General features: G+C 32.3%; 2 protein-coding genes across 2 annotated transcripts in view; one reads left to right on the top strand and one right to left on the bottom strand.

Moving 5' to 3' along the window:
- The window catches only part of LOC101744870 (glutamate receptor ionotropic, kainate 2), a 27,029-nt gene continuing 11,389 nt past the window's right edge, over positions 1-15,640 (bottom strand). The window contains exons 2-16 of the mRNA XM_062675215.1: positions 11,170-11,307; positions 10,212-10,315; positions 9,527-9,689; positions 9,195-9,415; positions 8,163-8,315; positions 7,365-7,556; positions 6,779-6,979; positions 6,187-6,414; positions 5,738-5,961; positions 4,775-4,912; positions 4,121-4,319; positions 3,457-3,688; positions 3,131-3,246; positions 1,383-1,538; positions 1-666 (exon numbers count right to left, since the gene is read on the bottom strand). Coding sequence (XP_062531199.1) covers positions 532-666; positions 1,383-1,538; positions 3,131-3,246; positions 3,457-3,688; positions 4,121-4,319; positions 4,775-4,912; positions 5,738-5,961; positions 6,187-6,414; positions 6,779-6,979; positions 7,365-7,556; positions 8,163-8,315; positions 9,195-9,415; positions 9,527-9,689; positions 10,212-10,315; positions 11,170-11,307 — 2,600 coding nt within the window. The 3' untranslated portion in view covers positions 1-531. The remainder of the gene's footprint in view (positions 667-1,382; positions 1,539-3,130; positions 3,247-3,456; positions 3,689-4,120; positions 4,320-4,774; positions 4,913-5,737; positions 5,962-6,186; positions 6,415-6,778; positions 6,980-7,364; positions 7,557-8,162; positions 8,316-9,194; positions 9,416-9,526; positions 9,690-10,211; positions 10,316-11,169; positions 11,308-15,640) is intronic.
- LOC101745158 (glutamate receptor ionotropic, kainate 2) overlaps positions 11,336-15,640 on the top strand; it is an 11,496-nt gene continuing 7,191 nt past the window's right edge. The window contains exons 1-6 of the mRNA XM_038019363.2: positions 11,336-12,413; positions 13,285-13,425; positions 13,543-13,863; positions 13,947-14,038; positions 14,236-14,352; positions 14,505-14,684. Of these exons, the coding sequence (XP_037875291.1) occupies positions 12,323-12,413; positions 13,285-13,425; positions 13,543-13,863; positions 13,947-14,038; positions 14,236-14,352; positions 14,505-14,684 (942 nt within the window). The 5' untranslated portion in view covers positions 11,336-12,322. The remainder of the gene's footprint in view (positions 12,414-13,284; positions 13,426-13,542; positions 13,864-13,946; positions 14,039-14,235; positions 14,353-14,504; positions 14,685-15,640) is intronic.

The raw sequence follows: 15,640 nt of genomic DNA on the forward strand, positions 1-15,640 counted from the left end.
TTACAAAAACATTAATTTATTTTATTTATCCTTTAAAAACAAACTACAACACATAGTACACAGTCAAACTTATGTTTATTTATACGTATAGAACCAGTATCATAGATTGTATAGATTCAAATTAGTTACGTGATAAAGTTAGGTAGACACAGTACATATTAATTGCGAAAAAAATAAATAGACTATTGTGTTCGTGAAACATATCAATCTGGTCTAATGTTATATTAAGCGTAGTTAACATTATGTTCATATTAAATTTACCAATGAAGAACCAATTTTTAATATTTAACTACAAACAGAATTCATTAGGAAGTAAACTTGCACTAAACACAGAATATCGCTTCAAAGTGCACGTAATTTTGAACAATAAATCGTTTTCCTGATATTCATAAATAATATGTACATATTTTAAATGTACCCCTAGATTAAATGATATACAATAAAGATTAGGTGATCAATAAATCTCCGCAAAGTTAATAAAAGTTGATGCGGCTGCTCTCATTACAGACATAGCTCTATAATATTAATATATTAAGATAGAGCTCCTTGAGTAGACGGTGTGGTGGAGGCAGGAATCGCTGATCCTGGCGGCGCCGCTTGTTTGTGAAGCTCCCTGGGATTCAGGGAAACACGCCACTCCCTAATTAGGGCTTCGTAGAAGGTCACCTACATGTAAAAATCTCTTTTAATATACATATATAGTTATAAAAAGGCATTTTTTATTGCTTAGACTGATGTCCCATTGAATTTTTCACCGGATCTTCTCAGTGCTCGTGATTCCAATCCGGCGGAAGATTCAGGGAATTATTCAGATATCTTACTAGGGAAAATGTTATTTCTCTCAAAATTCTCTGAAACCGAGCCCCGTGAGCTGCTTCACCTCAAGGTGAAACCAAAATGACCCGACAAGGTTTTACGTAGTTAGATAGGCAAGAACAAGCAAAAAAATGAACCGGATTACTGACTTTTTTAATTTTTCTCCATAAATGGATGGACGAGCTCACAGCCCGCCTAGTATTAAGTGGTTACCAGAGCCCATAGACATCTATAACGTAAATGCCGCCCCCTGCCTTGAGATATGAGTTCTAAGGTCTCAGTATTGTTACAACGGCTACCCCACCCTTCAAACCGAAACGCATTACTGCTTCACGGCTGAGCTAGTCACCACCAGTAAATTTCCGGTAATCAGTTAACATGGGGTGAATCGTAAGCTCAGTAACCCGTCCTGAATCTGGCTTAACTAGTAAAGATGACACTCATAACTCAAATCATAAATTGCATGTAATAAGAGTGAACATCCATGAAAAAAAATTACAGTTCCTAAATACTTAGTTTTCGATTAAATTAGTTCAATTTAGTCTTATTGAGACTTTGTAACTTACCCCATCTTTAGCACTCATTTTTTTTATATATAGTAAAAACTCAATAATGGCCACAAAGAGACCTAGTATTCCTCCGACGCCAAGTACTAAGAAAATGCCACTCGTATTTGCCATTTGTAAAGAACCAATGTCTTGTTCGCCGTCAGATTTAATATTCTGAAATTTAGTTTAAACAATATTAAACCTTTTTGAAAAAAACTTAATGTGTCAATCTTTTACAAACAAAATAAGAACACATAACCATAGACCTATATAGTAGGGACACGACATATTGTTCTATACGTACAATTGCTTATATAAATAGCACCCATTTTGAAGGCACATACATAAACATATATCTATCTCGTTCTTACTCAGCACTTTAACTCGCAGGAAAACAATATAACAGTATTTCAGTGCGTACATAAAATGAAACATGAATATAGGTAAATATCTCCGTCTCCGTCTAATGAGGCCGAAAATCCGCCATGTTTAGCGCGTCAAATGTCATTGTCACGTCAGTTCGGCCGTCTATTTTGGGTTGTACATTATTTATTGACTTTGATATCGATTTAATATGATTGATTATATAAAATTTCATAATTTATCATGCTTAAAACATACAAAAATAATAATTAAAACGTATTTTATAGGATCTCAAGAAAGTCGAAGCCCTAAAACTATTATCTATATGTATTTAACATTATGGAGCCCTCATTCGAAAAATCTATTGATCATGACACTAATCATAAATACCACTTTAAAATATGTCATCAAAACATATTTAGACATTCTGTTTAGATATTTCGGGAAAAAGGCTACCGACAAAATCTCTTCGGAACTATTTAAATAAAATAGTTTTATTCCGCAGTGAGTAAAACACTATTGTAAATTTGTTAAATATTTAATAATTAAGTGATTTTAGAGAGGAAGTCACAAGGAATGACGTTTGTAATTAATGAATAAATGTTCTGTAGGTGTTTTTTTTTCACGCGGTCCCTTGATAAGTTTAAAATTTGAATTACTCTCAAGCGAAAGTGATTCAAATGGTGCGGCGCACCTTCCTTGGGGTGCGCTGCGGTAGTATGTTACGGACTTTAGAGTCAGCAAAACAATTAAAATAGATTGTAATAGTCTAAGAAAAACACGTACTCAAAATACGATAACATTTAGCATGCTAGAAATGGGCTGATGGCTTTGAACTACGCCATATCTTTATGTTTTGCGACAAACGACAACTTTATAAAATCAGTGTAGCAACTTTTAAAAATCATCATATCGTTTACTTGGCAAATTCGAAGGACGAACTTGTCTTAGATTTCACCCATCTAAATCATATCATATTTGCACATAACAATATACCTACTTACTTCCCATTAAAGTATAAATTCTACAAATAAATAATACTCAACAATATTTAAAATAAAATGAGCCAAAAACGTTTATCGATAAAACCTGATAACATTGAAATCTTTTGTACAGCACTAAAGCCGCCATGTTTTGTGGCCAGATGACGTCACAGTGGCACGAAATTTTGGTTGACGTTTCATTTCCATAGGTTTCCTACTTCATTGCACATAACAAACGTGTTTTGACTCAAAACTAAAGAGAAGTTTATACTTTTTCTGGAATAGTAATAGGAACAAATTCCAGGCCTTCCTGGTATTAGGGAAACTACTAATCATCTTGGGCATGTCCCAAGTCTGAATTATTAAAAAATAAATACATATTTAAAAAAATGTGGTATACTCAAACAAGTAAGAAGTGACCTCGCAATGTGCCACGTTGTCTTCAATTTCCCACCATTTCGTCTTCAATCTTGTTAATTCCCCTATTTGTTGCAGAGACAATATCGCGTGGTCTATTAAACTTCGCCGAGGAAAATCTGAATTGTTAATCAAATATTAAAAATGAGATTTCAAAAAAATTTACATTTCATAGGTTATCTCTAAATAGTTTAACTTCTTATCGATTTCTAATTATAATACTATTTAATTTTATATATATTTATAACAGTTACTAATAATATGTATTATTTCCCTACTATGTAGAGCAGTATACAAACAAACCCAAAACTTTGATGAAATCCACTCACTTTTTGGCATAGCTATTCCGTATTCTTTCGAATCCAATTTAGGGCCAACCATTTTCAAATTGCAGTGTCTTTTTGTATAATAGTCGATAGCTGAAGATTCCATGAAGAATGCATATTTCCCTTTTCCTTTAAGCACACGGTTCACTCCATCCTCATTGGAAAGCGTAAATACCGATGGTCTGGACGTGTCCATGACCATCGAAATCTTCTTATAAATAGTGTCATTCGAATTCTACCAAAGAGTGGTAACATTTAAACCATCGCTCATTTTAAATTCGACATATGTAGAGAACAAGACCCACTTAAACAGCTGGGTTATAATGTAAAAATTATTTTAATTTATATATTATAGATAAATATCAGAAAGTATTAAATAGAAAAGGTTGTTTTTTAAGTTCTGATGTGATAATGTTATTCATAAACAATGCGGGTGCACTGACTACCTTTATACACACTTTAGTTGTAGCTTACTCCATATGCTTATCGTACAATTACAGAGGCACACCAATTAGACAAACAGATCTGGCATCAAAATTAGAGAAAGCGAAGGCATAAAAAAACTTTGGAATAATTAAAAAACTAAACTAAACTAATATGTAATACCTATAGAAACTAATAGGAAAAACAAGCTAATTCACCCTAAAAGATCTTCATGTGAATTTACTTTGAAAAGCTTGTAGGTGGCTGAATTCTGCACGGCTCCATATGAAACCTTTGTTTGTTCAGAGAGGGCTTTTACATCTTCGATGTCGTTATTACGTCGATTGTTCCTCATGAAAGTTGACATGTTCGCCATATACGAAGCTGTCACGATCATAGAGAAAAACCACCACATTCCAACCACCCATCGAGAGCCCGGTCCTCTGTAACATACAAATAAATGATCATTTGAATTTTCATCACACTAGATACATAAACTCAACCAAATAATCTTTAAAGCTTATAAAATTGAAGTAATATAATGTCCATCTTATTTTGATATATCGCCTTTTCGCATTAAAAGTGTACAATTTCCTAAAATATTCGGAATTGAGTTAATATGCGGAAACATTTGGTCAAAAGAGCTTAGTTTAGTTTTAGTTTTTTTTTAGTTTACTTATGTTTCGACTACTATTAAAAAAATTAATACATAATTTTATCTTACTTTAAAAGACAGATAATGTAACTGGTAAAGAATAAAAAATAAATGTTTGCAGTAAAAATATTACACGTTAAACTTTTAATACACTCTCCTGTAAAATTAGTAAGTTTTGAAATTATACAGTTTTAATGCGAGAAGACGATATCTTAAAACAATGTAAAATTAAAATTTCCTAACCGTGGTAATATATCGCAACCTTGTGTCATTATGGCACCCACATTTAGCCACATACAGTTATATAAACTCCATATATTTTGAAGGTTTTCAGGTTCCAAATTACACGGATGTGGATTCACCCAGTCGTCTAGGCTCATTCTGTTAACATGGAAACAAACTGATAAATATGGAGAAATTCAAAAACTTTTATTTTTCGGTTACATAATTAAATGCCAACTGCAAAAATATTACATTCGTTTGCGAGCAAGATTGGTGTATCGAATGTTCTGGCATATTATATTAAGTATAAGCATATTATATATCTAGCCTATTATATTATTTGAAGTCGTCGTGGCCTAAAGGATAAGATGTCCAGTGCATTCATATCTAGCAACTGCAGCGGTGTTCGAATCCCGCAGGTAAGTACCAATTTTTCTAATGAAATATGTACATAACAAATGTTTACTATTGACTTCTAAGATGAAAAAATAACTTCGTGTAGTAAAAATCAAACCCACAAAATTATAATTCGCGTAATTACTGGCGCACGTGTAGGTACCACCACCCTGCCTATTTCTGCCGTGAAGCAGTAATGCGTTTCGGTTTGAAGGGTGGGGTAGCCGTTGTAACTATACTGATACCCTAGAACTCATATCTCAAGGTGGGTGTCGGCATTTACATTGTAGATATGTATGGGCTCCGATAACCACTTAACATAAGGTGGGACAATCCGACTAAGCAATAAAAAAAAACAAAAAAACTACTATCACAATTAAGTCGTCCGTTACCATATATACAGTACAGTATAAAAATAAACATAAATTTAAGAACTTAATTTAGGAAACGTCGAAAATTTTGAAATTAAAATAAGACGAGATTAAACCATAAAAGTAGTTTTAACTACGTATTTAAGAGATTGATTCAAAAATAACTTCAAACATCACTGTCAACTTTTAACGATTCATTACTTTTTTGTATACTAACCTTGCACAAATAAGCAAGATAAACGAAATAACTATAAAAGTAGTTGCCAGATAAAGCCAAACGTCCAACGACAACGGTTTCATAAAAGAAAACATATCTGGCGGAGGTGGTTCTGTTTGCTTAAACAACATGCTTACGCCCAAAACCATGAATGGCGTCGAAAAATCCACAGCTGCGAGTCTTTCCGCAGTTACAGTTAAATCGGCAACACCGAGCTCTGCTTTCTGAAGACGACAAAATGAAATGATCCCAATTAATCAAACAAATCAATAATATATTCTAAGGTTTATCAAACCGTATATGTCGTAAAATAAATAAATAACATCATAACTGAACACCTCAAATTTTAAAGTATTGATTACCGGTTTCATGTTATTGAAGTATTAACTTTTTTGATTATTTTTGTTAGTTTTGTGCAATAATCTTTGGTAAAATTTATCGTCACTTACATGCTCAATGAGGTCTCCTATTATACCGTCCCACTTCTTACTTTCAGGGATGGGATTTCCAAGTTTATTATCAGCCACTTTATAAAATTCATATTCTAGTTCTATATTCGTTTCGTTCTTAATTTGTTTAAATATTGCTTCGATAAGATCAACAACGAATCCTCTATAAAAAGTTCCATTTGAGTTTTCCACTATTTCAAAATACGGAAGATCCTTTTTAGTCGCAATCTGAATGAGAGACCATTTAATAAATGAAATGAAGAACTGCAAACTTATTTTTTCATGATTCTATAGCGCCGTTTCAAATGTTTATGCTTAAAGCATTCAGATAAATCAAAAGTTCCTTATTGGAACTTCATAAAATTTAAAATAGAAAATATTATAACACTTGGATTGAAAACAAATTATTATACTCGACGTGCAGGAATATACTACATAATGACATGAATGAAATCAAATTCGGAGATATTATGTAACAATTTTTACATGCTTTAAAATGGCAAAGATTAATAAACTAACTAGCCCATGGCCCAATCAGTACCGAACCAGTTTTGGGTTCCTTTTCCACGAAGTCAAAAAATTACGTATTTACCCTTATTTTAGAGTTAGGTTTCAGTACTTTTGAACGATCATTCACAATCCGCTCTGTCGTTATTATGTTGGTTCTGGAATCCCAAGAGCCAGCAGATACAAAACGACTGTTTCCATCCAATTTCGAAAAATGCAAATGAAAATTTTTTCGTTTACCAAATTCATCGAAATCTATGAAGCCTGTAAAACCTTTGATTGTAGTCTGTAATTGTAATTTATAATTAAATTGCTTTAGTTGTGATTAATTAAGCTACATTAAAACCAAAATAATACATATGCTTATAAACAAACATTGTCAAATATTACGATACGATATACGATATTATACGATATTGACCTTTGTATACGATCATTTTTTAATTGTCATCCAAGTCAGATTAGTATGGCTGAATTCAACATAATATGATTTTATCATGCTCACAGAAATCAGAAACACCAAAACCACAATCAAGATGTTTTGTACTGGTAAGAAGTCTTGTATCAGAAAAGGGAATGTGTTGCGGAACGATATAAAAAAACGCCCTATAGATTAATGACATATATCAAAGTAGTTAGTACCGCTTGTGTTTTAACTAATAGCAGCTAACCTGAGTTAATGCAGCCCGTAACTCGTTTCCCAATGGCCATGCAACCTCTTCGTAATCAGTTTTAGAGCCTCTAACACACAGCTCTGGAGGAGGCGGAATGTTCATAAAATTAAAGCTTCTAGAATCACCCATCATCCCTCTTATGGCTTTTCCGACGTGATTTATAGCGTCAGCTACTAGCGCAGTTTCCAACTGATTTTGAATCGATGAAACAATATTTTTGAAAAATTAGAATGACAGTAAATTTATTACAGCGTAAATTTATTGCGCCATGACACTTTGTTTAGGGAAGTGGTTTTTATATATTGAGGTAGCTGTTTAAACGAACTCTCTTATTACGAAGGATTTATTAACGTCCATTGACATTGCAATGTGAATGACAAATATCCACAATAAAATTACTTGATTCGTCCACAATAAAGATATTGCTAATAATTCGAGAAGACATGTATCACATGTGTTTTTTTTCATAAATTTTACTACAACTTTATTAATTTTACCATGTTAAGTTGACTAAAAAAGATCGCTTTCAGCAACAAATGTGCCCAATGCAAGCCCAAGTGGTAAATCTGTTTATTTCTCATTAAATTTTTCCATACATTGACGTTATTTTGTTGTATTTAAGTTCAATATAGTGTATTATATTTTATTTTAAGTTAATGCAATTGAATAGATCTAATTTCTTAGAAACTTTTGATCCTACTGTAATTCGTAAAAGTCTAACAACACAGACGTTCTTCACAAATTTGTCAATAAATATCGAGTTAAAACAATATTAGTGAAATTACATGCAATTACCTGAATTGGTTCATTATCCGTATTAATGCCTAAATCTTTCCACTTGACATCATTAATGTGTGTTGTCAGATGCAGAGTTGATACATTTGCCATGAGAGCCGGTATTTCATGAAAATTTAAACTATATGCATTTAGACTTGTCAAGATGAAACTCTGGACCAAAGAAAATCACTAAATTAATATCTCGCTTTAGCACTAAACCTAGTAACAATTTTTGTACATATATCTATCCGTACCGCGCACGGTCAAATTCACTGGTAATTAAAAAAGTTATCGATTTTATTATTATTTAATGCAATAATGTTGTATTAAATGCAGTTTTCTAAATAAGGACCAAAAATAATTATAAATGAAGTGAGAAGAAAATATTATCAGCATATTAAAGGAATTGTTTTAAATTTTATCAAGGTATTAAAACGCTTAAATGACTTTTTTTAATGAAATTAAGTTTATGTTTGTAAAACAGTTAATTTGGCGGGTACGGTTTGTTACTGGTAGGCTTAGTGTTAAATTAGTTTTACAGACTCTTCCAATTTAAAAAAAAACCTAACAGAATTCAGTAAATAAACTTCCATTCACTGAATGTTCCCGGCAAGCTAAATTAGTGGTAATATGATTAGCTGTGGCCCACTTCTTTGAACGCGTAGATAACGTACAGCGGTTATGCGAATATACCAAATTTGAAAGGGTGTTTTATTAATAAAGCAAATAATTAGACATCTATTGTGTTTTAAAATCAAAACCTAATTTCATCTCATTACTCTTTGTGAGAGGTATTATATGGCCCAAACTGGGAGGATACCCAGGCTTTATTCCACAAAAACATTGAATTCCTGTTTGGATTCCTTATAATACAAACACTTCGAGATTTAAAGTCTTTAATGATCTCAGATGTTTTAAATAGGGTTGCACTATTCTAGTCCACCACACTAATTCCGGCTTAGTGCTTTGGTCTTTATTTTGAAAACTCAGTCTTAAGGATTGCTCAGTCTAAACACCATCTTTGCAAACATAGATAATGAAATAAAGTACCAAATACTCTGTCGAATTTTCAACTTGGGTGATTTCCATCATATATTTGTGTACATTGCTAAAATGGCAATCTAATATAATAATATGGTAATTCATATGCGCAACCTTGATGAGTTCTTTAAATGCTTCTCTGTTATCTCCTTCAGGATCTAATTTTCTGAACAAAATCGGTTCATTGGGGTTGCCCCAATTATTGATTATCTCTTCAAGATATTTAAAGCCTAAAAAATGTACATCTCGTAATTAAATTATTTCAGCCATAATGTTTTTGTATAATGCATTATAAAATGTTCCTATTGCCTCATGGAATCTTAATTCAAATTAGGACTTACTTTTTTCGCTTTCATAGAGAATAGTAAACTTATCCCACTGCAAAAACTTTATCAGCTCTATGTACGCCTTAGATATCAAATCCGGAGGTGGATGATATTGGAATGTAAACAAATCTGTGGGCAAGGTTTCGGTGGTTTCCCAGCCTATTGATAAATGAGATACCTTCAAACAAATATTCAAAGTAAATTTCATTATTCAAGAATACGTAAGGATCGCCTGCGTTATTTTACTAATATTTTAATTGGAAAATAAATTGTTTTCTTTAAAAGATTAATGTATAACTTTGCGTATTGCTGTCATATTGTAATCTTTAAAATAATAGTTTTAAATATCACTAAAGAAAATTTCTAACAAACTGTAATGACGATATGATGTAGTTTTATTATCTTTATATATATATTTCTTCTGTGCGTGTGTTTGTCACTGAGCTAAACGGCTGGTCCGATTTGAATGATTTTTTTCAAATTCTCTCAGGTTGATGATCACACCTACCCGTCAGGCCGTAGCTGTCATACCTTCTTAGGCTACCAGCGAATAGGTAGTAAAAAAAATCACCTCTCTCATTCACAACAGAGAGGATTGAATAGAGACAGTTGCACTCTTAAACATCACCGCATTATACAAACTTTGAGTTTACGAGCCACTGAAGATTTGAAAAATATTCTACCTGAATTACATACTCACATTATATCTGTTGCATAGTAAGCAGATTGTATCACAGATGCCATCAGTAGGCCGCGCGTCTATTAATGCTGCTATACCATGATTATCAGAAGTAAACGGGCACACTGCAAATGTTTAAAAATAATCTTCAGAACATTCTAATTGTTAAAGATCTGGTGAGAGCTTTATTGATATAAAATTTATTTTAATACTGTTTTGTGCTGCGAGTAAAATACATCAGATGCGAACTTACTCTATAGGGATTCGAATATTTTTAGTTTTACAGTAGTTACAGTAATAGATTATAAAATTCCGAGCGATTTTAAACTCAACACGTCATGTCACTTTATAAAAACAATGTGAAATATACATAATGATGCCCACTGAGTTTGTCGTCGGATCTTCTCAGTGGGTCGCGTTTCCAATCCGGTGGTAGATTCTGCGAAGCACTGCCCTTGCTAGGGCCAGGTTTGAGCCCCGTGAGTTCACCTACGCGTCAAGGAGAAGCTGAAATAGCCTCTCAAGGCTATCAGCATAGGTAGGAAAAAAAAAACAATTATTTGTTAACAAATATTTTTCTACTCAAAAATTTTATGTATCGAAAATAAGTGGAAAAATAGTTAGTCATTTATTAAATATAATTATAATTACTCTAATTTTATATGTATTTTAAAAAATAATTTGATTGTAAAGTCTAGCGTCTATTAGTTTATCATACTAACACTTTTGTCAGTAAATGATCCCCTTACATTTACAACATCAGTCGATATCGGCCAATAAAAATTATCATATAATCCTTTATAGGAATTATTATTATTATTCTTAGATTTCATATCTCATATAAAAATACCTATATGTTTTCTAGCTATACAATAAACAAAACTAAAGAGAACAGCTAAAGTTTCGGCGTACTCTCGTTAATAGCTATCCGTATGCTTTAACTATAAGGACTAAAATGTCATTAAAATAACTAACTTACTTTCCAAAGATATCGAATAGCTATCAATTACACTGGATTCTAAAGATCTTCCGTGATAGAATCCCGTACTGCTTTTCTGGACCATTTTCTCGAAAACTCGTACCGAACTCGGCAGGGTGAGTCCGTTAAAGAGACCACCTGTAAATAAAAATAAATTTAATGGCTTAAGATATTATTGTAAAATTATGAACTAAAAGGTATGTACCTATAGGTAAAGAGGTGGAACGTAATGCAGCACTAAATTTTATATATAATTCTAATAAAATTAAAACTATTTCAATTTTTATTGATGTCATTATTCGATGATATTCCAGTCGTGAATGTTTCTTTGAGACCACGGCCCTTCGAGTCAACCTCGGGTGTATTTTTAGAATGCAATATTAGGTCACATTTGCTGGGGCCGTGAGGCGTGATGGGTGTCTTCCATGACCACGTAAAAGAAGCGTTAAGTTAAAATATTTGGTTTTATGATGAACAAAAAACGATACTCTTCTTGTACACGCCTTAACAAGCAAGATGCTCCCTATAGTAATAGTACTGTAACGTGTGTCGATACTTATGTGTCAAAGACATGTCCAAAAACATTGTAATCGAAGATAGATGAGCATACAAACTACCTAATAGCAAGTGATTACCGTGGACCAAGTTCATCATTATATCAGGAGTTTAATTAAGGTGCTGCGTACGATATTACTGGTGCTAAAGCGTAAAGTGACCATCAGGTAACCTAAAACTTCGATTGAAAAACTGTATTCCAAAGCCATAGAAGAAAGAAAGCCATAGAAAGCCATAGAAGTCTTTTAAAAAAATACAACTAAAAAATCTACATGTATGTAGGTACCGTACCCAACGATTTCATTTACATTATAAAATTACTTGTACTCAACGTTTCAATTATATGAACAACTTTTACGTTTTGTTTAATAACAAAAATCAAGATAATTAGAACACTCTATATTCAAGAAATCATTACTTTTGCTACGTTCAAAACGTTTGACATAATATTGGCTTCTCCATTTAATTATAGTTCTCTGGTGAGTTAATTTTGTACTAGTGTTTGGGTTACCGACTCTCATTCGTTGACGCGATATCACCGCTAGTTTTACAGTAAACACTATGAATAATACGCGTTTGTGTCAATAATTATTGTGCCATGTGGTTGTTACTAATATGCGTTTGTTTAATCCAAAGGGGTTATGCCCAAATACGTTACACGGAAACGATAGAAGTGTCTTTCCAAATCGGTAAGTGTAACAGATGAATTGTAAACATTTATTAAGAGTGCTACAGAATGATTACTACAAGAATAGTGTTTTATTCGATTTTCGCGAGTCGTACGTAGTTTTAGAGTTTAATCTTGATTTTATTTTATTGTCATTGTATTATTTCTAATGTTTCGAGTACTTTCTAGTTTTCGTGATGAATGAAAACCGAGTCGACAATAAAAGACGCAAGATTAAATCGTAAAAGTATTATAGTTTTAATTTTACAAGTATGTCATAGATACGTTGTACATAAGTCTACGAGATTTTTATAAATACATTTTACATCCTATAAACATTTTCCAAAGAATCCACTTGAGCGAGTATGAGCATTACCTTAGGTTAGGAGTTAATTCGTCACCTATCCCTGTTTCGCTTTATCATTTCAAATCATAATGGGTACTAGAGGAGCAGACGATCTGTCGTATTTTTTTTTTTATTACACAATAAATGTTTACTTATACTGTCACTATCTCAGCTTTTAAATAACAAAATATTTAGAAATAAATTTTGTTAATGACGAAGGTGAGGGGAATGCGGGGTGACGTCAGATGCTTTCCTTATGACACTATTTACAGAGATTTTGCCATTGATTGAATTGTTGCATCTTATAATGTAGCTGTTTATATTAATAAACTTACATTCTGTTTAAAGACCCATTTTTTATAATACAATTAACCACAAAAACGGAAAGAAAAATAATCGAAAATGTATTTTGGTTATCATTATATTATTTATCGGTATATTGAACAGCCCAACTATTTCCATTGTAAACCAAAAAATGAGCAACAAAATTCATAAGAAAACTGAATATATTTAACATTTCGCAATACAAGCTTTCATGTTTTAACAGCTGGAATTTTCGATCGGAATGCCATAACACATCAACAAGCCTTCAATGAGACGGTACATCATGTCCATCTCTCTTCTGTCAGGCTACACGCTATTATGCTGCAGCCTCCCAGAACTGACAGCTACTCAGTTTGGAGATCGTGTAAGTTGCCAAAATCAGATTTATGATTACGATAAAAAAAAATAATTACAGCATAGCGTAACTTTAACTTGGTCTATTAAAATGATTATCATATTTTTGAATCATATTTCTTTTAAGTATGCTCCAATACTGCAATGAGGCCAGTTGCAGTTTTTGGACCTCAAAACCCAATCTCCGACAAGGCAGTTCGTGATCAATGCGCTATTGCTAACATACCTCACATACAAGCCACAATGAAACCACTAGATCCAGATCTTGAACTTAATGAGGAATTAGATTCAAGTAATTCCCAAATTGAAACCGCCGATGAGGCTGCTGCTTTTAAGAAAATAACCATAAATTTTTACCCAGAATCAGACGAAATATCTGTAGCTTACGGGAAACTACTAAATTTTTACAACTGGAAGGTTTTCGCAGTTCTTTACGAAGACGATTTTGGTGAGCTTTAATCAAAATTATTTATTACAGTAAATATATTGACATAATTATAACATACATAGTACATATTAAATAAATTTTAGGATTACTTCGCATTCAAAAGATACTCGGCAGACATAGTGACGACTATCCAGTAACTGTGTATAGATTAGATCCAGAGGGAGACAACAGAAGTGTGAGCCGTTCATTTTTTTTTAATCTAATTGAACTTGAGCGATTACTATAACAATAATATATAAAGAGCAAATAATTTTTTTTTTATTTGGAAAATAAAGCTTTTAACCTTAAATGGGTTAAGTTATTTTTTTTATGACATTAATTTGGAGTCTAACAAATGGCAAACAAATGATGACTAACAAAATTTATTGTTAGATATTCAAACTTCTGAATGAAGACAGAGAAGATCGAATTTTATTGGATTGTCATGTAGACAGAGTTATGAAATATATGGAGGAAGCTGGTAGCTTCAAGAACTTGAGCAACTATCAGGTATGTACGAACCTAATGCAACGTTTGTAGAACACAATTTTAAAAGAAACATGTTTTAGTTAAATCTAAGATACATTAATACTAAAAAAAAAGCGTAATATAATATATATATTCTAAAAAAGGTTTTTTTTTAATCGTAAATATTTTTTCAGCACTACATCTTAGTAACCTTGGATGCAGCTACGATTTATGATAAATTAATAAACCTTCCTTTAAATGTAACCTGGTTAAGCCTGACAGAATTTGAAAAAATTAAAGATGCTCAACATTATTTAGCGACTAGAGTTGGAAAATGGTCTAATGACTTTTCAACCAAAGTCAATCAGATGAAGGTACGAATATAATTTACTGACAGCTGTAGCAAATTGTATCTGTGCTACAAAAAATTGATCTGCTTGGCTTCGTAAGATGGTCATTCATGGTCTTCAACAAATCCGGAAGTAGTACGAAAAATACCGTAAAATTAGAATGGCACTGGTACAAAGAGTAGAACACAAGCTATAATATGGAGCAATGTTCAACGCATGGATGTTAAGCTTTTTCATGGAAGTTAAATATTTCATCAGGCGTAAAGTATAATTTCGCGTTTATGTACAAATTTACAAATAAGAGGATTCAAAAGCAGGTCATCACGTAGTTTCTGATGCAGCATTCTGCCATCAGTGATAAATTATTCTGATTTAAATATTGATTAGATTGATTGAGTGACCTTATTGGTTATCAGACTGAAGGTGATATAATGTTTAATTCTTTAGGAGTCAAGTCGGATTTCAGTTGTTTTGTTTCAGTTGTTTTCAATTGTTATTGGCACCATCATATTTCAGCTCATAGTTTCGTCCAATTTATACCCGTGCTACGGATGATGTTGAACTTTTTATGGCGCGAACTTTATTCTTTATTGTATCCCGCTTTGCGAGAAGGAAAATTGTCATCTAAATTTTAACATTCTCCATTGTCTTCCTATGTTATTATTGCGAAATTAAGGACTAATTAACTTCCTTAACTTCGTCGTTTATAGTTTTTCATTTTGTTTGCCGCTGTGGATCTTGGCTACAGTAAAAACGGTAGGAGTGACAGATAAATAAAAATACACAGAAACAAAGTAGACAGATGGATACAATAATATTTTTTGTCTTATTGTAAAACGTAAACCTAAATCAAAGTGATGATAGTGACCTACTAAGGTGGATCATGGATACTTATCATTAAAGTAATTACGGTACCGTATGGTATACTAACTTTTACATTTTAATAATGTATCGAATTTCCGAGAATTAAAAAGAAGACC

Source organism: Bombyx mori, chromosome 23, assembly GCF_030269925.1.
Source record: "Bombyx mori chromosome 23, ASM3026992v2".
Lineage (NCBI taxonomy): Eukaryota > Metazoa > Arthropoda > Insecta > Lepidoptera > Bombycidae > Bombyx > Bombyx mori.